The sequence below is a fragment of the Cyprinodon tularosa genome, unplaced genomic scaffold (genome assembly GCF_016077235.1).
Source record: "Cyprinodon tularosa strain WSP-4 unplaced genomic scaffold, ASM1607723v1 ctg4, whole genome shotgun sequence".
Lineage (NCBI taxonomy): Eukaryota > Metazoa > Chordata > Actinopteri > Cyprinodontiformes > Cyprinodontidae > Cyprinodon > Cyprinodon tularosa.
The window spans coordinates 291,944-319,259 of record NW_024039118.1 but is presented as its reverse complement, the minus strand read 5'-3'; the positions used below and the strand labels follow the sequence as shown (position 1 = coordinate 319,259).

At 40.2% G+C, this 27,316-nt stretch overlaps 1 protein-coding gene across 6 annotated transcripts in view; it reads right to left on the bottom strand.

Annotated features, from left to right (window-relative positions):
- Nucleotides 1-27,316, bottom strand: part of asap1b (ArfGAP with SH3 domain, ankyrin repeat and PH domain 1b) — an 80,338-nt gene that overhangs the window by 13,631 nt on the left and 39,391 nt on the right. For 4 of the 6 annotated variants that reach the window (XM_038297918.1, XM_038297915.1, XM_038297912.1 and 1 more), the window contains exons 5-18: nucleotides 27,159-27,208; nucleotides 26,944-27,073; nucleotides 20,661-20,746; nucleotides 19,510-19,585; nucleotides 18,419-18,505; nucleotides 17,260-17,268; nucleotides 16,926-17,026; nucleotides 16,768-16,837; nucleotides 14,216-14,303; nucleotides 13,778-13,826; nucleotides 9,081-9,247; nucleotides 5,083-5,216; nucleotides 4,871-4,962; nucleotides 4,610-4,796 (exon numbers count right to left, since the gene is read on the bottom strand). In XM_038297918.1, coding sequence (XP_038153846.1) covers nucleotides 4,610-4,796; nucleotides 4,871-4,962; nucleotides 5,083-5,216; nucleotides 9,081-9,247; nucleotides 13,778-13,826; nucleotides 14,216-14,303; nucleotides 16,768-16,837; nucleotides 16,926-17,026; nucleotides 17,260-17,268; nucleotides 18,419-18,505; nucleotides 19,510-19,585; nucleotides 20,661-20,746; nucleotides 26,944-27,073; nucleotides 27,159-27,208 — 1,326 coding nt within the window. The remainder of the gene's footprint in view (nucleotides 1-4,609; nucleotides 4,797-4,870; nucleotides 4,963-5,082; nucleotides 5,217-9,080; nucleotides 9,248-13,777; nucleotides 13,827-14,215; nucleotides 14,304-16,767; nucleotides 16,838-16,925; nucleotides 17,027-17,259; nucleotides 17,269-18,418; nucleotides 18,506-19,509; nucleotides 19,586-20,660; nucleotides 20,747-26,943; nucleotides 27,074-27,158; nucleotides 27,209-27,316) is intronic. The other 2 variants (XM_038297914.1, XM_038297917.1) reach the window with 1 other exon arrangement.

Genomic DNA, 27,316 nt, shown 5'->3' with positions numbered 1-27,316 from the left:
TTACTGACAGCAGCAGATCAGATAGTGGTGACTCAGACTTCACAGTGCAGATGACAGCAGCAGCAGCAGCGGCGGCTCCCTCCCTCCTCCTCCTCTTCGTCACCGGATGAGATCCTCTATTATCCTTGTTACTCTGCTGCACCGTTGCACACCTAATTTTCATTTTTTCTATCAGAGAAACTACCATTATAGCTTTGTAAAACGCTGACCCATTTAAGTCGGATTAAATCCCATCACGTGTGGCAATGTTTCATTTCCATCCGATGCCCAAAGAGGCTTCGCAAAAGGCGAGCAAACAGGAGAACACAGGCCAGTGCAGCAAAATGATTTAAAGAAAAACAGACGATTGAACAAAGTTCCCACATGTGTCACCATCTAAGGAAATAAAGCAATCGAAACAGATGTTACAGATCCAAGTGGCCGAGGCTTTGCAGCACCTGCTGTTAGTTATTCAGATGACTCAGACTTTTTTCCAGCCGTTTACACCCATTTCTATCCAGGCGTTGGTAAAAATGTGTCATTGTTGGGTTTTTCTGACTTCACTTAATGATGAAACAATCTTAGATCTGCAGAGTTTGCAGCCTTAGGTGGAAATATTGTTGGATATTTACTGAGTGAACGATGGAAGCATAAATAAGGTCAAAATAATGATCGTCGGACTTGGAAGGGATGATTTTTTTCTGGCTCTGTAGGGATTTTTCCCTCTCTTTAAACCAATCAAAGCTAGCCATACTTTATTGTTTTATGCAGTTTTTACAATGCACAAGAGTCATCGGCAGCAGAGCAGAATCTCATAATGCAGCCACCTCCGTGTTTGATACTGGCAACAAATTGCTAAACCTTACCTTTAAGTGATCCTAAAACATTCACCAGACACCGTCCAATAACAGACCTCGCCTAAAACAAACAGAATTCTCAATTGCATTGATGTGTTCGAAATAAACAGCTAAAGGGAGACGTTATCAGGACCAGCATTTTGAGAAATGACCTACATTATTTCTTCTATTTACTACGAAAGGGCATTTGTTGAATAGTTAGGGTTAGGTTATTTTAGTATTTTTGTGGACCTTTTTAAAGTGTTCTTTTAACATTTCAACATTTTTATTTAAATCCTGAACAACTTAGAAAGATGTTTTTACCATTGTTGGGAAAATTTGTTTTGAGATTTGTATACCTAAGAAGGCCCTCTCCTGGAAGCATCTACTTTGACCGCACTGCGCCTGCACCATAAACAATCGTCCAGGTTCTCTCATCAGGGAGAGGAGATGTGAAGCAGAGCGCATTTTCTTCTGGGTCAATGTTGAGCCAAAAAGGCTCCTTTACCAACTAATCTTTTCTTTTTTAGTTAATGTTGTTTTGCTCAACCCGAAGAAAAAGTCAAGAAGCCTCTCTCTTCTGGATGCCATCCATTTAATGACGTTGTTGCATTCACACATAACTTTTAAAGGCTGCACAAGGTTTGGGGATCTCCCGAGGCTAGGGGTGTAAATCACACCCATCATGGCGATTCGATTCAGTATCGACTTCCTGACCCAACGATTCGATTATTTTCAATACTCAAGAATACACCCGGAAATGCTTCCACACAAATGACTTGAACCCGCAAGGGGTGTGTAAGTCACCTTTTTCCTCCGTCATGTCTGTCTTTCCCACTGTTTATGCAGGTGTGTGTGTGCAAGAAAGACTGTAGTGGTAGCGAGGTAGGAGGGCAAAATAGGTTTAGCGCCACCAAAGCACAGGAGTCAGAAATTACGAACAGGAGCAAATGGATGAAAATAGACCGGAGGGAAAAAAAAGAAAAAAAGAATTGATACTCTTGCGGACATGTCGATGCATCGGATAGTCGGCTGTTGGATCGATGCATTGATACAAAACGATTATTATTTACACCCCTACCCGAGGCCAAAAACTACTAAAACCATATTAAATAAAAAATGAATACCCTTGACATTATTTCATCATATCATCTTTAGATGACTTTGAAAAGCTTACAAAAGGCATGATATATGACCTTTAGACTGTCTTAGACATTTTAATTGGTTAGATTTTAGCTTTAGACCTAACAACGGTTCATCTCTTAAGTCTACATGGTCTTGTAGCGCAATTCATAAGACAGCAACACCCAGCTTAATAACCTACCATTCCTCCAAATCCAATTTAAAGTGAGGGTTCCTACACACCAGTTGTTTCAAAGTAAAGTAAAACAGCACAAAAAGAAAAACAAGCTTCTTTAAATATGATGTCAAGAAGCTCTAATCTTCACATAACTATATTCCTAGTTTTAATTAAAGGGAAGTTGAATAAAAACATCTTTTGGTCCAATTTCTGTCCACAAAGACTATTATTTAGGCAAGCTCTTTGGAAAAAAACAGAATTTTAATAATCTGCTTTTATTGAAAAAGTATTCCCCAGTTTTTTCAGTTTCATGTATACACTATATTGCCAAAAGTATTTGCTCACCTGCCTTGACTCACATATGAGCTTAAGTGACATCCCGTTCCTAATCCATAGGGTTCAATATGACGTCGGTCCACCCTTTGCAGCTAGAACAGCTTCAACTCTTCTGGGAAGGCTGTCCACAAGGTTTAGGAGTGTGTTTATGGGAATTTTTGACCATTCTTCCAGAAGCGCATTTGTGAGGTCGCACACTGATGTTGGACGAGAAGGCCTGGCTCTCAGTCTCCGCTCTAATTCATCCCAAAGGTGTTCTATCGGGTTGAGGTCAGGACTCTGTGCAGGCCAGTCAAGTTCATCCACACCAGACTCTGTCATCCATGTCTTTATGGACCTTGCTTTGTGCACTGGTGCACAGTCATGTTGGAAGAGGAAGGGGCCAGCTCCAAACTGTTCCCACAAAGTTGGGAGCATGGAATTGTCCAAAATGTCTTGGGATGCTGAAGCATTCAGAGTTCCTTTCACTGGAACTAAGGGGCCAAGCCCAGCTCCTGAAAAACAACCCCACACCATAATCCCCCCTCCACCAAACTTTACACTTGGCACAATGCAGTCAGACAAGTACCGTTCTCCTGGCAACCGCCAAACCCAGACCCGTCCATCAGATTGCCAGATGGAGAAGCGCGATTCGTCACTCCAGAGAACGCGTCTCCACTGCTCTAGAGTCCAGTGGCGGCGTGCTTTACACCACCGCATCCGACGCTTTGCATTGCACTTGGTGATGTATGGCTTGGATGCAGCTGCTCGACCATGGAAACCCATTCCATGAAGCTCTCTGCGCACTGTTCTTGAGCTAATCTGAAGGCCACATGAAGTTTGGAGGTCTGTAGTGATTGACTCTGCAGAAAGTTGGCGACCTCTTCGCACTATGCGCGTCAGCATCCGCTGACCCCGCTCCGTCAGTTTACGTGGCCTACCACTTCGTGGCTGAGTTGCTGTCGTTCCCAAACACTTCCATTTTCTTATAATACAGCTGACAGTTGACTGTGGAATATTTAGGAGCGAGGAAATTTCACGACTGGATTTGTTGCACAGGTGGCATCCTATCACAGTTCCACGCTGGAATTCACTGAGCTCCTGAGAGCGACCCATTCTTTCACAAATGTTTGTAAAAACAGTCTGCATGCCTATGTGCTTGAATTTATACACCTGTGGCCATGGAAGTGATTGGAACACCTGATTCCAATAATTTGGATGGGTGAGCAAATACTTTTGGCAATATAGTGTATATAAGACGCACCTAAATACTTTAGATCATCAAGCTTAAGTAGATGTCAGACAAAGTACATTATTAGGCACAAAATTCGACATTCAAATGAATATTGCAATTGTAAATAATAATGGACAATTCCTACTAAATCTGAAATGACTCTGACTACCACATGTTTTACCTTAATCTTTCTAAAAGTCCCAGCCTGATTAACCTTAACATGAAGAGTCAAGAAATTCCTTAAAGAGAACCTTTCTGAAAACATGAAGTAGGGTAAAGGATCTAAAAAGCAATGCATAATCCCTACAATTGAGAAGCAAATTCATGGTGTTTATCATTGAGGAAAGGGTAACAAAGACACTTCTATGGCTTTGGGTCTTAAGTCAGTTAGAACTGCAATTAAAGCCATGTGTCTTAAATGATCAACCCGTCAAAATTACTCCAGGAATCCATCAACAACTCACGTTGGAGGTCACAAAAGGAAAAGAGTCATTTAAAATGCCACGGGCGTCCCTCGCCTCAGTGTCTGAACTCTAGTGATGAAGGAGACTTGGTAAAAATGGCATTGATTGGAGAATCCAAAGACAGGGTATAAAAAGGTAGATCCAACATTTGTACAGTCCATAAATATGACTGTTATGTTAATTGGCTTCTCTAAATTCCCATTAGGTGAGAGTGCGTGCGCGAAAGGTTATTTGTCCTGTTTGTCTCTGTGTTGCCCTGCGATGGACTGGTGACCTGTCCAGGGTGTACCCCGCCTCTCGCCCATAGAGAGCTGGAGATAGGCAACAACACCCCTCACGACCCCGCTTGGGATTAAGCATGACAGAAGATGGATGAATGGATAAATGTCAGTAGGCAGGGAGCATAAAGTCATAATACTAAACAGGAGCCCCAACATCAAACTCTCTGGACAACACTCCGACATTCTTTGGTTCCACTCACCGGTCCCGCCTCCGGCAGAGGCTCCATTAGCTCCACCCCCTCGGCGTAGACCTGAATGAGAGCCAGCAGGTCCCGCGTCTGGATGGCCTCAAACAGCTCGATCATCTTAGCCGCTGCTGACGTGCACGTCTTCCTGGCATACTTGTGGTCCACATACTTAGCGTTGATAAACTCTTTCCTCACCGTCCTGACGGCAACGTTTTTTTTCCCAATTTTTATTTTATTTTTATAAAGGTGGACATTTGGTTGGGAAGTACTTACATGTCACTTGAGGGGTTGGGCTTTGGTGAAGGGGAGGAAAGGTTTGCTTCCATGATCTCATTGAAGCTACTGTTCCCTACATTCTTTGCCAGCTGAAACAAAGAGAAAGATGGAGTCAAATTCTGTTACAGGATCAGTCTTTAGCCTGTCCAACATTAGGCAAGACACACGTGATCCATAGATGGGGAGCTACTCATTCGTTAGTGACGTACCAATAGTTCTGAGGTTCCCAACTTGTCCAGCTCCATGGACTGGATGCGGGAAATGTGGACCCCCATCTCTCTGTGGATCCCAGAGCATTCGATGCAGGTGAGGATCCCCAGGTTGGTGGACAGCCACTTTGGTTCTGCAGACAGGGACCAGGGTGTTACATCAGACTGGGCAGAAAAACCTGATATGTAAAGAATATGTAATGAAATCTGAATAAAGAAGCAATGAAAAAACTGGACAGAAAATAATAAGAACTCCAAAAGAAAAATACGTCAAATTCACACTGAGAATGTGTGTCTGAAAAAAGTAATGTAGAAGGTCCAAGTTGATTGGAGAGCCTGAATTATTAAACACTGGGGACGGCTGCAACCCTTTTCCTTTTCTCTTAATTACTATGTCTCGTAGTTGGGCCTACATCTGCAATTTATTCATATATTGAACTGACATATACAGGTGCTGGTCATAAAATTAGAATATCATGAAAAAGTAGATTGATTTCAGTAATTCCATTTAAAAAGTGAAACTTGTATATTATATTCATACATTACATACAAACTCATATATTTCAGATGTTTATTTTGTTTAATTTTGATGATTACAAATGACAACAAATGAAAATCTCAAATTCATCATATCAGAAAATTAGAATATTGTGAAAAGGTTCAAAATTGATGGCCCCTGGTGCCACACTCTAATCAGCTAATTAACTCAAACCACCTGCAAAAGCCTTTAAATGGTCTTTCAGTCTAGTTCTATAGGCTACACAATCATGGGGAAGACTGCTGACTTGACAGTTGTCCAAAAGACGACCATCGACACCTTGCACAAGGAGGGCAAGACACAAAAGGTCATCGCTAAAGAGGCTGGCTGTTCACAGAGCTCAGTGTCCAAGCACATTAATAGAGAGGCGAAGGGAAGGAAAAGATGTGGTCGAAAAAAGTGTACAAGCAAGAGAGATAACCGCACCCTGGAGAGGATTGTGAAACAAAACCCATTCAAAAATGTGGGGGAGATTCACAAAGAGTGGACTGCAGCTGGAGTGAGTGCTTCAAGAACCACCACACACAGACGTATGAAAGACATGGGTTTCTGCTGTCGCATTCCTTGTGTCAAGCCACTCTTGAACCACAGACAGCGTCAGAAGCGTCTTGCCTGGGCTAAAGAGAAACAGGACTGGACTGCTGGTGAGTGGTCCAAAGTCATGTTCTCTGATGAAAGTAAATTTTGCATTTCCTTTGGAAATCAAGGTCCCAGAGTCTGGAGGAAAAGAAGAGAGGCACTTCATCCACGTTGCTTGAAGTCCAGTGTAAAGTTTCCACAGTCAGTGATGGTTTGGGGTGCCATGTCCTCTGCTGGTGTTGGTCCATTGTGTTTTCTGAGGTCCAGGGTCAACGCAGCCACATACCAGGAAGTTTTAGAGCACTTCATGCTTCCTGCAGCTGACCAACTTTTTGGAGATGCAGATTTCATTTTCCAACAGGACTTGGCACCTGCACACAGTGCCAAAGCTACCAGTACCTGGTTGAAGGACCATGGTATCCCTGTTCTTAATTGGCCAGCAAACTCTCCTGACCTTAACCCCATAGAAAATCTATGGGGTATTGTGAAGAAGAAGATGCAATACACCAGACCCAACAATTCAGAAGAGCTAAAAGCCACTATTAGAGCAACCTGGGCTATCATAACACCTGAGCAGTGCCACAGACTGATCGACTCCATGCCACGCCGCATTGCTGCAGTAATACAGGCCAAAGGAGGCCCAACTAAATACTGAGTGCTGTACATGCTCATACTTTTCATGTTCATACTTTTCAGTTGGCCAACATTTCTATAAATCCTTTGTTTTTATTGGTCTTCAGTAATAATCTAATTTTCTGATATGATGAATTTCAGATTTTCATTTGTTGTCATTTGTAATCATCAAAATTAAACAAAATAAACATCTGAAATATATGAGTTTGTATGTAATGTATGAATATAATATACAAGTTTCACTTTTTAAATGGAATTACTGAAATCAATCTACTTTTTCATGATATTCTAATTTTATGACCAGCACCTGTATATGCTAATTGAACAAACCATTTAAATTTGATTACACACAAGCAATTAAAAAATGGATGTTCATTTTTGAAATTGTTTAAGAGCACAGACATCTTACATATCCATTAAATTGAAAGAAGAAAAAAATATATATATATCTTGGATAATCTATAACCTTGCCCTCCCCCATTAGTCAGACTCAGAGTTGTGGGATATGTAAATATGCCTCCAGCTGTGTAATCTTTACGTGCGCTGGAATTGCACAACCAGCACTGCAAAAAACCTTTTAAACACACAGATTTTTGCCCACACTAACCATGCTAATTTGAAGTTATCTAAATAATGACTTAATCTAAAATAAAATATACTAAATAAAAAAAAAAGATCAATATCAAGCAGAATAAATGTCATCAAGATATCATGTTTCTGATTGGAGAAAAACAGACTGATACTGTGGAGATAGTAACAGCAAAATGGGGATCAACAGATGACCAACAGGAACACAATAAATTTGTTTGCATCACAGTCAGATTAATATTTTATTGTTGTTCAATCTTAATGTTTTTTGGTCTTTTCTTTTCCTTTTTTATAAATGAATAGACCAAAAGACAGACTGAAGGTTGAATTATTGTTTAAAACGATGCTTACTTTGTCATGAATGAGTTACAAAAAGAAAAAAAAGGATTTTAGCAATGGATAAGCATTTCATGAATCTTTCTGTTTCAACTGCAGTTAATCTGCAAAGTTTAAGTACAGATGTCTGGCCTCACAGTCCTGTATCAAAATCATTTCCTGAGCTGGGAGCTGAAAAGTTAAAGAACCTGCTAATTGAGGGGAGCATCATTAGCATAAAGACCTGCAACAAAGAAGGAGTCGATTATATAATCTATGACCAAGCAAAGGGTAGCAGCGTTTAAATCGCTGGGATCGATCGGCAACGCTGGCCTAACTCACTACTTTAAATCTTACAGAGTTCCAACGTTTATGACCTCAGTCATGCAGCAGGCTGAGGGCAGTGAAAAACAAAAACAAAAAACAGCGGATAAAGCTGAGAAACAAGAGAGAGGAACAGATAAACACAACGACCAGATGCTAGCTGGTTATAGGGCACAAAGAGCTTGTTGAGCATAATGAGCGCATCACTGCGGTGTGACCTCTGATGCTGCAAATCACACACAGGGAGATCCTGGAAAAAAGATCTGCCTAAATGAGAACCTCTTTCTTCACAAGCAAAGTCATGACCTCTGAGAGTCAAAGTGTGATGCTAGCTGCAAATCTTTAAACAAAGAAGGAACATTTGGTTGAATTTTATTAAGAAAATGACTGTTCACAACTGAAACCATTTACAAACCCAAACCTTTTTGTATTGATGGAGACAGCAAACAAAAGCACAGGCGTAACAAATTAGCTCCCCTCCCCTCAGATCGCAGGGGTCGACGGCGTGTGTGACTTATGTAACAAAGTGATGTAATGTTGTCTCTCTAAGCCCTGAAATGTTTTTTTTCCCCTTCAGAGCTCAGAATCCTGCCTTTTAGTGAGAAAGCTGCTGTGTGTTTATCCAGATAGCGTGTGTGGATTTGTGTGTATGCACACATGTAATGTGCCTGTTAACTGTCAGAAGCCTGAATGTCTACAGGCCTCCTGAGTGCTGACTCTTTGCTTCCTCATGCAAAGAAGGAGGGGGAGGATCAGGTTTGAGTAGAGTCTTGAATGCTAACAGCTTTAGCGGGCACATGTTCACACTCTTGTTTATTCAAGACTGCAGGGGGGATTTGCAGTTGGACACAGAGAGAGGACAGAGCGAGCAGTGAGACGGCAAAAGTTGCTGGTGGCTTTAAATAAAACATTTAAAGCAAACTGATCTGAGGGGAGGCTGGCTCCTTTTCTTTTGGACAAGGTGAGGGTTGACTCAGCACTGTGTAATTGTGTCTCTGAGGACAGCAGCAGCAGCACAGACCTGCAGCGCCGCAGTCGCAGCAGATCTCGTTGCCTGGCATTCGCAGCACGTCTTCTATGATGGCTTTAGTCAAGTCCTCTAATCCGTCTTCCCCGCCACTGCTCTGCTCGCCTCGGAAAGCCATGTTTAGAGCCTCCTCCTTGCTGTTAGTTAACACTGAGATCCATCTGCAAAACAGGAGTTATACGTAAATAGTGAATTTTTTAAGAAGATAAACATAAATTCAAACCTATTCAGCTAAATTCATCTTCCCATCATCTTGCTAAAGGCAAACATCCCCACAGCATGATGCTGCACAACCTTATGTGTAACAGTGAGAATTATGTTTCCATAATAATGTGCATTGTTAGCGATCCACCATGCAATAGCCCCGAACTACTAAAATCCATAATAATAAGGACTATTGCTTCCACAATAAAAAATACTGCACATGCAATTAACGGACTTGTTGTAGGTGATCAATGGGGCCAAAATTGTTGCTTTATTATTTACAAATGTGTGTGGAGAGTTGTATATCTGTATCTCGATTTGTGCTTGTGCAGGGGGATTTGAAAATGTGTAAATGAAACTGTAAATGTGTGAGGAGATTTGTTTGTCTGTAAAACAATCTGCAATGTGCAAAACTACTTGTGTGTGTGTAATCTGGTTTGCAAATGTGTAAAAAATCCACAGATCTGTATTCAGATTTACAAATATGTACTGAAATTTGTAAATGTGTAAAAAAATCCACAGATCTGTATTCAGATCTAAAAATATGTACTGAGATTTGTAAACCTCAGTACATATTTGTAGATCTGAATACAGATTTGTGGATTTTTTACACATTTGCAAACCAGATTACACACACACAAGTAGTTTTGCACATTTTCAGATTGTTTTACAGACCCACAAATCTCCTCACATATTTACAGTTTCATTTACACATATTCAAATCCCCCTGCACACGCACAAATCGAGATACAGATACACAACTCTCCACACACATTTGTAAATAATAAAGCAACAATTTTGGCCCCATAGTGATCTACCAAGATTGCATTTGCAATGAGTAGGAGGAGCAAAGAGTTTTGTAGGAGGATTTTCGCATTTTCAAGCCATGTAGTTAGATAATAAAAAATAATACAAAAAAGGTGGTCACACTAACACATGCAGATCTGACAACAATCTCACACTATGGATAAAACTTTTTTGTATCAAAACTATTTCTACATAACGAGCACAATTCAAATGACCTAAATAATCATATCGACCTAAACACTATTTTTTTCACCACCAACCACTGTTACTACACCAATGATCAATTCAACCAGAACTTTACTACTAAGGTCATTCTGTCAATAATCCATTTAAACACATACATACACACACATAAACATATATATGTAGTTGTAATGCAGCTGTAATGCAACAGAAGAGGTGAAATTATCTTCTAGGATATTTAATAGGGGTGTAAGAAATAAACTGAATGAATATTTTATTTGACAATATTTATATGGATTCAAATGACCAATATCGTGATATCTCAAGCTAGATATTGGTACTGATTAAAAATAAGGCTGAAAGGATCTTAAAGGTAAAAAATGGTTATAGGAATACATGTACTTTGCCAAGTTCTTTCCAATTGACACCCCTAATACTGATATTTAGAAAATCTATTATTGAAAAACAAGGAAAAAGTGCATAAAATTGTCTGAAAAGAAATAGGATATTTTTTTCCAACTGTGAGCTAAAAGTTATTTCAACTCATCTTGATATTCAAAAGTCTAACTTCGTGACAGCCTATTTTGCTTGCAGGGTTATTTTCCATGAGAACAAGGCTGACTAACTCAAACAGAAACACCCACGTAGGACTGTGGTCACTACCAATCAGTCAGACAGGAAACACTGTAGCTGCCTTTGAAACGTGCCTGCCTACAGCTCACTGCACCGTACTAACCCTTCACCACTTGCACTACGACATATATACAGAAAGGCTTCATAAGACTGCCCTCCATTACTACTTTAAAGCTGTAAAGAAGAGCCATCGAGTGGGCAAAAATGGATTAAATTAGAGTAGCTCTGTATGTGTGAGAAAAACAGGCTATTTCAATCCACTTCTCTGTAGGTGTAGCGACACAGAGCCAAATAGTTCTTCTCACCATCTTATAATGTGCATTTTAATATGCTTCCAATAAGCGGCAGGCTTTGGGTGGATCCACAACAGTAGCTAAATTGGATAAGGAGTATTTCAATGAAAATCCCTACATGCAGCCCCCATGTTTGGCGTAAAGGGCGCGTTAAGCAGCACAGTGAAGGGTGAACCGCAACAAAGCAGGAACAAAGTTCTACATGATCAGAAGAAGAATACCCCAGAGGAGAGAAAAAAGATTTAAAATTATGTTTTCATAAGGTGTCTGTCCATAAAGCTCAATGCTGCAACACCTAGAGATGAAGACAACACACACATCGTCTGAGCTACAACTGTTGACTTCCTGTTGGTAAATAAAACACACCACAGCCATTTGATCAGAGGAAGCTGTTACAAATAAAAGTCTGTAGGGAGACAAGCAAGGGTGGATCTCACATTTCTAAGCTATGGTCACAAGGAATTCAGTCTTTGAATGCATCATATGATCTATCTCTGAGGAAATTAAAATCATATTCAGAGGAACATCAACTCCCATCACTTCTACAGTGTGACTCTTGGTTTGAAAAGTGTGTATTTATCGAGGTGAAGGGTGTAGAAAACACAGGCTGTGTCCGAACATCCACCCTATTGACTATATAGGGCACTATATAGTGGTTAAGCCATTTTAGACGAGTGTCTGAACACTCAGTGGATGAAAAAGTGGTGGTCTAGAAATTTCCCACAATGTACCTTGAAAAGTAGAAATTATCCATGGTCAGTAGAAAAGCAGATATATCCTGGAATGCTTTGCTAGAGCTCTCCTAACAAAGCATTATGGGATTTATTGTTAAAGCGGCCCGCTGTCAGCACCAAAATGACAAAGATGGCGAAGGAACCGTGTGGGGAGGCGGAGTCCTATGACCACAGAGGAGCGAAAAGTAGTGAAAAGTAGTGTTCACTATAAAGTCTACCATATAGCCTTTGCTCTGACCGAGAGATTTAGGTGTTAGGGTGGACGTTCGGATACAGCCACAGTGTTCAGCTAAGTCAGCAAGGTGTATCTCACTTGAACCTTAATGTCATAACTATTGTTTTTTTTACTATTTCATATTAAAAGGATCAACTGACCCATTTGGGAATGAAATCTCCAGTTCTATGAACTTCCTTTGCATCACTTTGAGGTTCAATTTTAGCCATCCAGCACATATCAGCAAGCCTTTATTTGGTTGTTGCTGCAATATTTGGCTAGCAGCTGTTAAAATGCTGTAGCAATGGTATAAACACGCTTGGTAAACAGTGTGGGAGGGCATCCAGGCTCATTCTGGGGATGTTTATAAGACATCATCAAATTTTTAAGACTGTGATGCTGCAGCACAATTTAAAAAAGATACATGCGCAACTGAAGCTGACCTATGTTGAGGAAAGAAGGACTTTTATTTTCCAGCAACAAGGCACAGTATGAATCAGAGTTGAGTGTTTAGTCTAGATTTGGCTCCTACTGCCTGCCAGATGTAAGAGCTGATAGAATCATTTTTCCAGGTTTTATAGTCGATATCTAATCATTTAATGTTTCCATTTTCAACTTTCAACTTCTTTTTTAGCACTTTAAGATTCATAGCAGTAAATACAATATATATAACAGTTATTATTATTGTTATTATTATTATTACCTCCAACCCCATGGCTTAGAACTTCATCCTTCTTTTAAGGCCACTCTAAAACTTCCAGCAACATATTGAATTTTCTTTTAAAATTGGACCAACTTGATCAGTTTTGTGTTTCTAATATAGTGAACAATAATCTCTCCAGACATAATCTATTTCTTGGACATCCATTTTTTTCTTCTTTTGGACTGTTTTTCTTTTTTTTATCGCTGCATGCAAGCTCTTTGTAAGGGATTGCACTAAAGTTAACAAGTTGATGCAATCAGCTGCTTATCTTCTGATAGAACACTTCAAACCAACCTGACTGTATGATCTAGTTGAATTGTCTCTGTAAAGTACCTTGGGGTGACATGAGTTGTAAATTGGTGCTATATAAATAAACTGAATTGAACTGAAAAGAACAGGCGACAAGTGTGATAGGTTGTGTATAGATACATTCTCCAATGTTAACTTTAGGGAGCAGAATGACCAATTGTTTATTCTGTTAAAAATGAAAAAATGATTGTTTGTCGAGGCTACATTAATAGAACTGTTCATTTAAATACTAACTAGAGGAAGGGATGTTGAGGTGTGAAGCATTTTAGTTTTTCAGTATGTGTCGATGTGGAAACTAAAAGCTCACCAGTTCCTGCCTCTTGGATATCTGTTACATCTGAGTTGTTTTATTTCAAGCAACCCTAATGCAACTATGCTAGGTCTTATTTGATTCCTATGGTATACCTTAGAGTACAAATTTGCAAAAGATTCCTTTTCAGTTATGAATCATTTTTAAATAGAAAAAGTCATTAAAAGGTTGAATATACAGTTTCCCCATTAAAAGTTGGTCTAAACCCTGGTTAATAAGCAGAATGGCCATCATGTGGGGGTTCCCTCACATGATGGCCATTGATGCTTCTTTTCTTCATCCTGAGTTTGAAAATACTCACATGACAAACTCTTGTTCATCTTCAGCTTGGAAGTGATATGTCCTGTTATCTGAAGAGAGAACAGACCAGGATGTTGAGCATGCAAAGCAATTGTTTTGCATTTTATGAAACAATGAGCAGCAGCAGGCTGACGTTTGAGTGTTAAAGACACATGACAAGAGAGTGAGAAAAAGGTCAAATAAGGTGTATGTTCTGTTTTCACACCCTTATTTGCCATTCAAGGTTTTAAGTTAGTTTCAATGATATGCTCTTGAACTTCCTTATGACTCAAAAAGTTAATTTTCAGCAGGAAAATTCCAATTGCTTTGCAAGTCTGAAAACATTTATAACAATTTCCTTCCTATTTAAAATATCTTGGCAATAATTAACAAATGTCTATCGGCTTCTTATCAGAACTGTTCAGGTAAGCATCAACATAGATGTTTCTGTAAAACTTACGTGAAATCAGGTCGAAGCATTTCCTGTCTTCAGAGCTTGGCTTCACCTGGCAGGTGAGCAGGTTGAGTTTGACAGGCTGCCTGTTGGACTGGAAATGAAAAAAATGTTAAAGATCGTATGATGAACCAAACAGTTTAAAACACTTCAGTTAGTAATTTTGTTACTCTCCACCCTCAATTCTTGGTATTTTGCCAAGGCGTCCTGTAATCCAACATTTAATAAAGAGATATTCTACTGCAGATTACATGCACACAAAAAAATGAGTGCTGCTATAAAATGTTAGAAACAACCTTGAAAGAAAGAGGATAGAGCTTAATAATTGATTACTTATTTGTATATTGGTTGCAGACAGATGCTTAAACACATTTAACCATTTTCCCTGCAAATTAAGCTTCAAAATGTTAGTTAATTAAAAGATTAGGATCTGGGTTTTACTATGCAGTAATTAAACACCTATTTGGCATGAGCAGACCAAGCATAGTCTCCTGCCAGCGTCCGGGCAAAGAATACACTAGGACACGTGGTAATGAATTGCTAACAGGCTGAGCTGTGCTTCAAAGCCAAGCTGGCCTGCCCTCAACTAAAGTCACCATGAGTTCAAATAAAGAAAAAAACACAGAGCCGGAAAAACTGATGTCAAATTAAGACAGATTCTAAGGTTTAATATTGACTACCACAAAAACTGTCTGAGATGTAATCTAACAGCACAACAGACCAACACAGAAAGGCTTTTCTTTTACTTAAAGGTCATTGGCTTCTGTTGACTACACGTGCCACATAAGAAAAGAGGTGTGAGACAGCAGTTGTAAATAAAATTTTCTACTTAACGCTTAAAAAAAAACTCTAAGTGAACAAGAGCTAAGATGATTACACTTAGACAAAGCTTACCCCTACGTGCTGTGAAACAGCTGCTATAAAATGCTGGCTTAACAGCATCAACATCAGTCAGTTCAGTAGAGAAACCTCACAATTCAACCCCAGGAAAATACATATAAATATGAGATACAGTGGGTTTTTTAAAATGCATCTGGTACAAAGTGTTTTTCCTATTTTTACTGTAAACATTTAAAATCTTATAATGTTTAACATAACACCAGGATAATATCAAATTAAGGATGGCATTTTCGTTAGGTCCTTAATCAAAACTATTCATCAATTGATAAACATAAATGGTATTAAATATAGGTAATGAAAAGGTTACTGGAGGGTTTTTTTGTCCTGCTTTTAACTAGTTTTTCACCCAGTTACTCTTAGCTAGGTAAGCTAGGTTTTCTCCCACTCTTTGCTGTGTTGGATCATTCTACTCCTATTCCGGGTAGTTTTAAGTCCCCTTTGGGCTAGGTTAGTTGGGCTTTCTCTCTGTCTTTAAAAATAAAAAATAGTAATAACTGAACTTTATTAATCTCACATTGGAGAAATTTACCTCTGTATTTAATCCATCCCCTTGGGAAGCAGTGGGCTGCCATTGTGCGGCGCCCGCGGAGCAGTGTGGGGTTTAGGGTCTTGCTCAGAGACCCAGAGTGGCAGTCTGTGGGTGTAGGGCTCAAACTCAGAACCTCAGGATTCCAAGCTCTATGCCCTAACCACTAGGCCGGCCACCCTCCTTTTTGCTGTATTAGATAATCTTTCTCCTATGGTTGGCTGTGTAAGCTAACTTTAATTCCACTTTGGGCTAGGATAGGTAGGTTTTTTCCCATTTTTAAGTATGTTAGCTAGGTTTTCTCCTACTCTTTGCTACGTTGGGTCATTCTTATCTTATTCTTGGCTAGTTTTAATTCCACTTTGGGGTAGGTTAGCTAGGTTTTCTCAAATTCGTAAATTTGTTAACTAGGTTTTCTTCTACTCTCCGTTGCTTTGGCTAAATCTTTTCCAAATATTTGCTTTTTTAGGGAGTTGTAATTCTACTTTGGGCTATGCTAGTTAGGTTTTCTCTAACTCTTTGGTCGGTCGACTAATTTTTTTAAACATGCTTAGCTATTTTAACTAGTTTTCCCTCTCCTTTTGGCTATGTTAGCTAGGTTTAACCCACTCTGCAAAACTGCCAAGGCTCTCTTCCACACTTGTAGTTTATATATAGCAGTAATAAAATGAATGTCCTGTCAATTTTAAAGTTTTGTCAATTTATAAAACCATCAGTAAGCATCATTATTTGCTTAAGACCTCTCAAAAAATGTCTAAATTGACCGGACATAGTTTGATACATTTGTGTTTTTGCAAAATAAATAGTCCCTAGTAGCTTTCATGTTAGAGGAAAAACCAGGCTGAACTATACAAGCAATCTCAAGATGTGCCAGTTTAAACAGTATGCACTCGATCAGGGATGAGTCACCCCAGCGCAGCAGAAGGAGGGATGCAGATGGGTGGAATCAGAGGGTGGGGGGTTTCCATGGCAACCCATCTATGTCAATGTGACTGTGCCAGCCTCCAGATTGGAAAAGCCCTACACACCCTCAGAGTGCACATTGTTCTCCTTCTGAGCTGCACTATCACTCCTGAGGGGTTAAGTGAGTCCACACGGTTCTAGTCGGGTGTGTGTTTGTCTGTCTACTCACTGTGGCATGAGAGATGGTGAGGATGCCTCCCTTCACTGAGCACTGCCTCCTTTGCCACACCTTCCTCAATCTGTGAGAGAACGTCCCATGTAGATGGGTTATCATGTATATTCTCTGCCTGTCCTTTATATTTCAGTGGTGTATTGTTTGCAGCTTACCCGTCACTCTTCTTCAGCAGGTACCCTTTCTTCTCACTGCCAAACTCTTTGTTTCCCTGCAGCTGATGCATGCTGTAGCCACCTTGCTTACTCTGTGAGTCCTGTGTAAAACCGTACAACAAATATGCACAAACATTTAATAAAAAGCACTTTTTGGACATGATGATCAAGTCATGCAATAAAGAAAGACTCAAACATGCTACTTATGTATTCACAAGGGAATCTTATTAAAAAAAAGGAAACCACTTTTTATAGAATGGCTGCTAACGACAACGGTAAACAGCATGCTCTGCAACACCCCTGCACAGTCAAACCACAGCATGCTCAAACTTACTCTTCTAGACTTGATTCCAGACAAGCAGAAAGCAGTAAAAAGGGGGAGATAGAAGGGAGAGGTGTGAAAAATTTGGCTCGAGTGAAGGTAGTGGGTGAACATGTGTTCTTCTCCAGAGTTCAAGGTGTCAACTTGTAAAAACTTATAGAAGGTGTGACTCAAACAATTGTCTATACATCCCTTCATGCTTTTGAGTGGGTTAAATGTGTAGAAACAGCCCATGCTGTGAGGTATGATTTAAAAGTGTGAAAATAGCCAGTAGGGCACAACAACGGTCCCCAGTCCTGCCTTCAGCACACTGGCTACCAGCATGGTACAGCACTAGGCACTCGCTGGGTGCTACCGATGAACTCCAATAAGGTGGTGGCCAGAGTGAGGGAAAGTAAAGCCAGGCGTACACTGTACGATTTTCCAGTTGTGCGAGAATCTTTAGATTGATCATGCGTCGTGAGTGCTGTAGCTTACGGGGGGTTACGAGGGGCGATCAGCCTCTCACGATCACCTCTCGATCAGGAATCGTGAGGTCGGGAGAATATCAAACATGTTTGATTTTCTCCCGACTGTCGTGGGCAAATCACTCCGTGCGCATGCGCAAACAAGGATTCTTCTTTTTATTCTTCCTCTCAGATGTAAACACAGCAGCTTTCTGTCTGTAAAATTGACAGACCGTAGTAGCCACGTTTGCTCAGCCATGTCTTTTTTTCCAAATATGTCGTCACCTTTTCTGTTTAGGGCTTTCAGTACAAAATTGCACAAATCTCCAAGGCAGCGCATTCACTATAGAGAGCTCCATATCCCCCTTCTATTTGTTTGGCTTCAGTATAAAGAGCTACAGAGCAGCTCCATCACACGGCGGAGCTCAGTGCAACGTGGTTTTTAGTCGTACAGTGAGAGCAGGTAGATCGCATGAGAGCGTCGAGCCGATCATAAATTGTGAGCTGTGAACTCACACTGTACGACTTAACCCTGCAGTTTAGTCGTACAGTTTGAGAATTAGCTGTGTGCAACGACTGAAAAAAATTGCAGTGTATGCCCGGCTTCAGTGGTGAAACCAAACGCTGGATCAAAGCTGTAGTGGCTGTTTTTAGGTTCCACATAGCCACTCTGTTCAGAGTTTGGTTTCAGTTTGCCCCTATGGGTGAAGAGGTGACCTGCATACCTCTTTCTGGTCCAACTGGAGGGAGGACTTGATCAAATCTCGCAGAGCAGTCAGCTGCTTCTTTTCTTCATCCTGAGTTTGCTTTATCTGAAAACAGCAAATGCCACAGATTTTAAACTGTAACATTTCTTTATAAAGTAAACATTCTTTATAAGTCAAATACAAGACATTTAGAAGTGGTTACAATCTAAATTCAGTCACATATTTAGACAGAAACACTGTTCAAAACAAATGAAACCATCCACCCTTGTATTTTGTTACCATGGAGACAGGCTTTGTTGTAATCCTTCAAACTGGTCTTCTATAAACAGTGTTTCATCAAGCCTGTTGAAGATGTTTAGCTTTTGTTTGGACCTTAGATCATTTTGTTCACATTTGTTTTTTATAAATAATGATATACAGTGGATTGATCTGTAATATATTTATTTGAAAGTCTTAAGTGAGTTGGAGTCGATATTCAGCTGTGTTTAAAAACAAGCTTAAATCAAATTCCAACTAAGACTAAGTTAAACCCAAAAGCCTGAGATTCAAAATAATATGTGACATTAAGACTGTTTTCATTTGCCTTGAGAGAAATTCATTTAAAAGAAAATCAATAAACCGCTGAAGGCTACTGCTTTTTAATGTCAGTTAATTTTTAGTCAATGAGTAAAAAAGTCATATAAATGTGATTTCATTATATGAAAAAAAAATGTAAAAGCAAAAAATAAATAAATAAACTTAGAAGAAGAAGAAGTAAAAAAACATAAACTATATAAAAAAGGTAAAATATGATTAAAAAGGCCAAAGTTAAAAACATTTAATATAAAATAAGAAAATAAAGGAAATAAGGACAAAATTTAAAGAGATAAAAAAGCAAAGTAAAAAAAAAAAAAAAAATTATAGAGAAAAAAGCCACATAAAATACAAAATAGGCAAACATAACAAAGAAAAAAAAAAAGACAAAAATTAATATAACATGAGACAAAAAAAATGAAAGAAAAACAACTAGAAATAAGCAAATATCTAAACATAAATTAATTTGAATAAAATGCTGATGTTTTTGCTGGTAAATAAATAAATTGCATAATGGGGGAGGAATGAATGCTTACATTGTAGAGATCAGCTGCCAGCTTCTCGATGTACTGCTTCAGCTTATCTGCTGTCTTCAAGCCATCTTGGAAGAAACTTGAGAACAGAGATGAGAAAGCCCCAACACTCAGACCCTGATCATTCATTAACAACACAGCTTTTATGAAAAGTCATGTAGTACAATGTGATCCCTGGTTGAAGTAAGACAGTTTGCGATTTAGCGCACAGCTCAGCTCATTCTCACTATTTGGCACCTTTGGCGTCTGGTGCTGGAAGCAGATCAGGCTTTGACCTCTCTCTCTGCAGAGGCGTTTAGCACGCTCTGAAATCCATTACACATCCGTCAGCAGTACACACCTCGATGAAGTTCTGCAGCAGCAAATCACCACTAATGACTGCCCTCCACCCGACTCTTCTTGGAAAGAACATCTCCCTTCCTCTTCTCATTACTTTTCCTGCCACGTCTATTTTAGCTCGTTTTCTTTCAATCACTGCATTGATAAGCCAACATCTTTCCTCCTACGCTACCCAGCTTACCTTTCAAAGTGCAAAGGATGCACACTTGACAGCTACTCTATCATAAAATGCAGCCTTATATTTACCAATATGGCTGCTGAAATGAAGGGGAGAAACTACTGCTAAATTCCTCCAGAAAAATCTTCCTAGAATAATGCAGCTATAGTTTTAATTTCTCCTAAAGGGGGCCATTTTTCTTTCTTCTCAAGCTTTGACCACTTTCCTCTGCTCTCAGTCTGCTGTTCTAATGCCCCTAATCCATCATTCCTACAGCCTTTCCATCTTTCAAGGCCCAGGTTGAACAGATTAGCTGGGAAGTGCAGTGTTTTGTCCAAGTGTTATGACAGGACATGGTAACCCTGGAAGAAAATCTGTCATTCTGTCACGGGTTGTTGTGAGCTGCAGCTCTGGAGAGATTAGCACCCACTACATTTAAACGCTAAATCCCCTCAGTTGCCATAGTGTATCTATATGATGACCTGTTCAGATTTATGAGCCATCTTAATATCTGGGAACAATACAAGACAAACCTGCTCCAAAGACAAGACAGGGAAAGGGTCCCTTTTTCTTTTTTTGAGTCTGAAATATGACTTAATGGTTTAAAAAAATTGTAACAGGCTGCACATATGTGTTGGAGGGATTATGGTGTACTTACTTGCACTGTGCGTGGTAATACTTAATCAGGTTTTGCAGGAGGTCCACTCCTTTCTTGGTCTTGATCTCATTTACTTTGATCAGGTACTGAAAGCAGAGGAGAAAAGCAGAGTTAGAATTCAGGGCATGTAAAAAGGGTTTTTATAGTCTGAAGAGGAAGAAGAACCATATAATCAACACTTTCCCTCATCATATTAGCCTCACGGTTTCAGGTCGTAGTTGGGCATCTTCACCTTGTTTTTGCCACCTGTATTTTAATGACTGGACTACCTCACCAGTAGTGGCCAAGCTCTGAGAATCAGCTCCTATTGGAGTCAGACGTGTTGAAGTGGAGGCACATTTAAAGGCTGCAGGACGAATAAAGGGTGAAAACTGCTCTAAACATACAGCAAGAGCAATAATGGATTGGTTTAGATCAAAGCTTATACCGCCTTTAAAATGGTCTAGTTAAAGACCAAAACCTGAATCCAGCTGAGAATCTGTCCAACCAGCTGAGGCTGAACTATTTTTTGTGAATAAAAGGAAAACAGACAGAAATATCTTTCTCTAGATGAGCAAAGCTGGTAGAGACATGTCCTGAAAGACAGAGATGCTCTAACAGAAACATTTCCGCGGGGAGACTGAATATATATCTAACAGGTTTTTGTATTTTTATTTTGAAACATGTGAGTAAACCACGAGTCACTTTCCTTTTACCTGATAATTATTTACAATCATGTATGAGTCTCTCACATAAGATACCTTAAAGTTTGTGTTACAGCGTGACAAAAAAGTGTCAGACCTCAAACAGTGTAGGGGTGTGTATATCTTTTCAAGGCGCTGTATGCTTCATTATACTATAAATGAATGACTAAATTATTTTCTTGAAACTGTGATATTGTTCATTGTAGACCAGAGCAGTAAAAAGAGTGAATGTTGAATTCTGAGAAAATATTTTACCCTCTTCAAAAAAGGGGGGAAGAATCCCTCTTGGCATCTTTTAAGGAGAAGATCCCTGTTTACTCAGACTAATGTCCTCAGACAGCGCTCCCGCCAAATAAACAAATGAAAGATAATCTTCAGATAATCCTACAAAGACCCAATAGATTTAAGGATCGTAAAGAGGCTAAAGACCAACTTTTCGCAGCAGTCAGCTATTAATGCAAACGTACAGCTCCACTGTATATTGATGCATGCGAGTTAACCCACGCACGAGTGAACGTGTGCATATGTGTGCAAGCATGCATGCATGTGCTGTCCCTTTGTCTGCATGGCGGCAGAAGATCATCCACATTTTTGTTTAAAGCTCGAGTGGTTCCGGCGTCATTGATGAGCGTCGCCGCGTGAGCGGGTTTGTGAATCCCTTCTGTGTGAATGAATGGCAACTATCATGCTGTTGCAGGGTAGAACGCAGCCTGCTGATCCTCATTCCTCCGTGTGGGACAAAAAAAAGGGGGGGGGGGAGTGAGAGAGTGAGAGCATGGTGTAATCTGGTGATTGAGTAACGTGGGGAGAGTGTGAGAGAGCCAGAGTGAAGGCAACGTAGAGAAATGAGGTTAAGTGGGATGAACAGATTGTACCACTGACTGCAGCACTCCCACAACAACAACAACAACAGCAGCAATGAGATTCCCATCACTGATGACTGTTAATTTAGGGAAATGTCTGGTATTTGTTATTCTGATTCCACTTTTTATAAGCTAAAAATTATCATCTAAAACAAATGGTTGAAAATATGAGGAAGGGGTGAGAGAGAAGGAAAAACTGAAGCACTTATGTGAAGCGGCCGGGATGGGGATCAGTGCCTAAAAATCCGAGGCCATGGTCTTGAGCCAGAAAAGGGTAGAGTACTTTCTCCGGGTCAGGGGGGGTGTCCTGCCCAAAGTGGAGGAGTTTAAGTATCTCGGGATCTTGTTCACGAATGAGGGAAGAAGGGAGCGGGAGATCGACAGGCGGATTGGTGCAGCGTCTGCCGTGAAGCGGGTGCTGTACCGGTCCGTCGTGGTGAAGAGAGCCGAGTCAAAAAGCGAAGCTCTCGATTTACCGGTTGATCTATGTTCCTACCGTCAACTATGGTCATGAACTCTGGGTCATGACCGAAAGAACGAGATCGCGGATACAAGCGGCCGAAACGGGTTTCTTCCGTAGGGTGGCTGGGCTCTCCCTTAGAGATAGGGTGAGAAGCTCGGTCATCCGGGAGGGACTCGGAGTAGAGCCGCTGCTCCTACACGTCGAGAGGAGCCAGTTGAGGTGGCTCTGGCATCTGGTTAGGCTGCCTCCTGGTCCTGGATGCCTCCCTGGTGAGGTGTTCCGGGCACGTCCCACCGGGGGGAGGCACCGGGGAAGACCCAGGACACCCTGGAGAGACTATGTTTCTTGGCTGGCCTGGGAACGCCTTGGGGTTCCTCCATAGGGGCTAGAAGAAGTGGCTGGGGAGAGGGAAGTCTGGGCCTCCCTTCTTAAGCTGCTGCCCCCGCGACCCGACCCCGGATAAGCGGAGGAAGATGGATGGATGGATGGATGGATGGGTGGATGGATGGGTGGATGGATGGATGGATGGGTGGATGGATGGGTGGATGGATGGATGGATGGATGGATGGATGGATGGATGGATGGATGGATGGATGGATGGATGGATGGATGGATGGGTGGATGGATGGGTGGATGGATGGATGGATGGATGGGTGGATGGATGGATGGATGGATGGATGGATGGATGGATGGATGGATGGATGGATGGATGGATGGATGGATGGATGGATGGATGGATGGATGGATGGGCCTCAGTACAGCATTACTTAAATGCTTTAGCTTCAAAGAAATCCCAGAACAAACCCTTAATAAAACATGTTAACCCCAACTCAACAAAATGTAACATCCACACTATTAATACAAAACCTCGTTTTAATCTATGGAGACTAAAATAATCTAATTACGTATATATCTAGTTTAAAATAAGCTAATAAATCACTGGAGAGAGGGATTTGTTGGTCACTTATTTTCTTAAGAAAGCATTTATGTCATTAATACTTTGGTTAATTTCTACTTAAATTATTTATTTAGACTATGTAAAAACTCTAATTGTATTTTATTTTCAATTTCAACAAATACAATTATTTCTAATGAAAGCAAATTCAATGTAGTAGATATTTTTTTTAAATCCTAAATTATTTGAATTAAGCTGAACTGAGAGCAAATTGGCTGTTTGCTTGGAGAAAAGTTGCAGACCCATAAGACAGAAACACCTAATAAATCACCAGGAAATACCGAAACTAGTCAGCTGTGTTTAACTTTTTCAGTCAACTATAAACACAATATGATGAGAATTCCCATTTAATTGATCCATTCTTCAAAATAAGAGCGTGCATTTAAAGAAAAACAGAAAATGGCTACAAGAAAATATCTATCGACTGATACCAGCTATTGGAGCAATATTCACAATCAAAACAGTTTAATCAACTGGAGATGTGAAGAATGAGGCTTGGGGAGGAGTGATAAGGAAGGAAGAAAATGATCTACAAAGCTCATTGTTAAGGAACTGCTGCCAAAGGAAGGGGATCATGGAGCTTATCAGGCCTCCATTAATCCCATTAGATGATATCGATATATATCGAACAGACGTTTGGGAGAAAGATGATTCTATCCTACAAACACAGACCTAAACGTCTGGAGTTTTACTACCTCTAGCTTTTTTTAGGGAAAGAAAATCCTCGACTGTCGGTTGTAAAATAAAAGATGATAATGGGAAAGAGCACCTCATGCCCACTGTTGAGTTCAATGGAGTTGTGATGCTGTGGGTCAACTGCAAACTGCATCTAATTTCACAGCTGAAGACCACTGAAATTAAAGATGAGTTGTTTACACATCCTTACCATGTGAGCCCTTAAACTCACTTTATGTATCTAATGCAACCCAGTTCTGTTTTCCTTTCACCTCTTTAAGCCACAATGACAGAAAATAGTCACGAATTCATAAAAAGCCAACAAACTGTAATTCATTTCAAACCAAATCTAGAGCCAAGGAAGCCAACAAAAGAGGAAGGCGGTGATAATGATGTGGGTGCTACAACTCGTCGCTGGCATCCAGCTCCAACCGGAGGCGGGCAGCTAAACTGTAAAATGCAGCAGCTGATGGGGTTTCATAGCTGCTGCACACATTCAGACAATGATAGGAGCCAAAGCACAGCAGGCAAACAGAGAGCCTCACTATGTTGGACTTTCAGCCAACAAATTCTGATGAATTCTGACATTTTTAAAGCTTCAAATCACAGCAAAAATGAATGAATAGCTGAAATCATGTGCTGAAATCAACAGAGATGGATACTTTAAAGCATTAGCTAGAGAAGTAAAAGCTAAAAATAGCCCACCAACTACGCTCTTTCAAAAGTGGATGTGTTTTAACAAGTCTGTTAGGCGACTAGAAGGTGTCAGATGAATTTTAAAAGCCTGATGTGTGAAGAGACAAGCTCCGTGCATTTAACTGTTAGCTCGAAAATGATTCAAGACTTTTAAAAGTTATAACACTCAAAGTATCCTTAATGTGAGAGCGTTGATTCAACGCTAGTTTTACAATCACTGACCCTCAGGTGTCAAAAACAAGCCGTATTGTTTGCAACTTATACCCCCTTCAAAATAAGGCATGCAAATTTTCCCTTCCAGCCTGACTTTTAATGTTGTTTTAGAAAATGCACTGCAGATCACTTTTAAAAAGCTTTTGATATTCAATGTGTTGTCAATTATAAAAAGGATGAGTCTTTCAGCCTCACTGAGATGCTGTCTAGAGTTACTGGAAAGCATTATGGATAATGAGATTTGACTTCATCTTTGTGGAAACAGGTGGAAAATGCAGGAGAGGGAAAGAGAAGAGGGCCTGTCTGCTGGACTTTGCACAAAGCTAATCCAGAAAAGCCAGAAAGCAAAGTGAGCGGCATTATGTAATCTAAGAAAAAGAAAAAATTCTAGCAGAATAAAATAGAGAGTGAGCGAGGCGTAGGCGCCGCCGCCCACGGCCAGGGAGGATTTTGGCCTAACAGAGAGAGCTCAAACAGTTTGTTCTAATTCTTCTGGGCACAAACACAGAGCTCACTTTTGTTTTAGGCTTTACTTTTTGTTGCCAGGTTTCTCAAATGTTTGCCCTTTGTGAAACATAGTAGCTAGATTAAGACAAAAAAAAGGATTAAGAGAAAGTTTAAAAACTCTTAGAGAACAAAACTTTGATTTAAACCATAAATATCTGACTTTTCTCAGAACAATTTCCTTTTAAAATTCCGCAGCAACACCTCACAGCTTAAGGCTGGAACATGTATATCATTTAATTAACCCCTCTCAGTAATTACACATCGTTTTAGGTCGTATATAAACGCAGGGCCATGAAAAGTAGAATCACACATTTTAATATCAGAGTAAATTAAACTGAGTGAATGCAAGAGGCAGTTTTCCAATAACAACTTGATTCACTGAGGGGGAAGCAGCCATCCAAACAAGCTGCCCCTGTGATGAAATGTAGCTGAACCCTTGTTAAATTATGACTTAACGGATTAAAAACAGGTGTTTATGTTTTACTAGCCACGTCCACACTGATTGGTGTTGGACCTGAATAATCGAGGGATCAAGTAAGTGAGGAGAACGGAGGAACAGATGAGAAACAAAGTCAGGGACATCCATCAGAGGGGAGAGATACATTTCTAAGGTTTTGAGTCTCCAGCTAACAAAATAGAGAACCATTATCCGAAAACTAAAGAAAACATAGAATGTGGTGAAGCTTCAGAAGGCCACTAACTTCTACCAATGTTGTAAAATAGAGATCAACATGTATTCAGTTAAAGATGGTGGTGGTAGTGTGGTGGTCTGGGACTACTTTGATGCTTCAGGACCTACTTTGATGGATGGAACCAGGACTTATGCTCTGGCTTAAAAACCTGATGGAACGTATTCGACCATCAGATTGTTTTAAGCATATGGAAAATTTTCCTGAGTAGCAACTCCCATTGGTTGGTCCATTTCTAAGCTTTTAAGCAAAGAAATATCCGTCCATCCATACGTCTCTACAAAGACGATTCAGTGTAATAGACAGTTGCGTTCAAAGTCGTCAAAATTAAGCTGAAAAAGAAGCGTTAAGGCAGCAGAAACAGAGTGTTTGAACAAATTGTTCTGCTTGATGACTTCCAGTCTTACTCTATGGGCTCAAAGCTGGATTTTCCTTGGGAAGAATCTAAATAAGCAACACTGGGGAAAAAAATACCTAAAAACTTTTATTTTCATTCCCTTTTGTGAAATCAGTGTAAGTCAAAATATAAAACGACTCACCTCGCACATCTGCAGCTGGAACAGGCGGCGCTCCTTCTCCATCTCCTCTGCGATCTCAGCCCCGGTGATCTCGGTGCGGATCATCCCATGCTGCTTGGCGTGCTCCCGCTTCTCCTTCTCTATCTTTGTACTGAAAGAAAACAAAGTAAAAAGTCACCTCTGATTCTAATCAGGACAAACTAGGAAGCTGGTACAGTACAGCTTCATCTACTTACAACTTGGCCTCGTAGTCCTTCCACGCTTTGTCGAAGGGCTTCTTCAAGTCCTGAAGACGCAGAAGGACTAGATTCAGTAAAGTCCAAAGAGGTCAGTTTGAGGACTGAGATATTTGTGGAGTTTGAAAACATTTTTACTCATGATTCACAGCCTGATT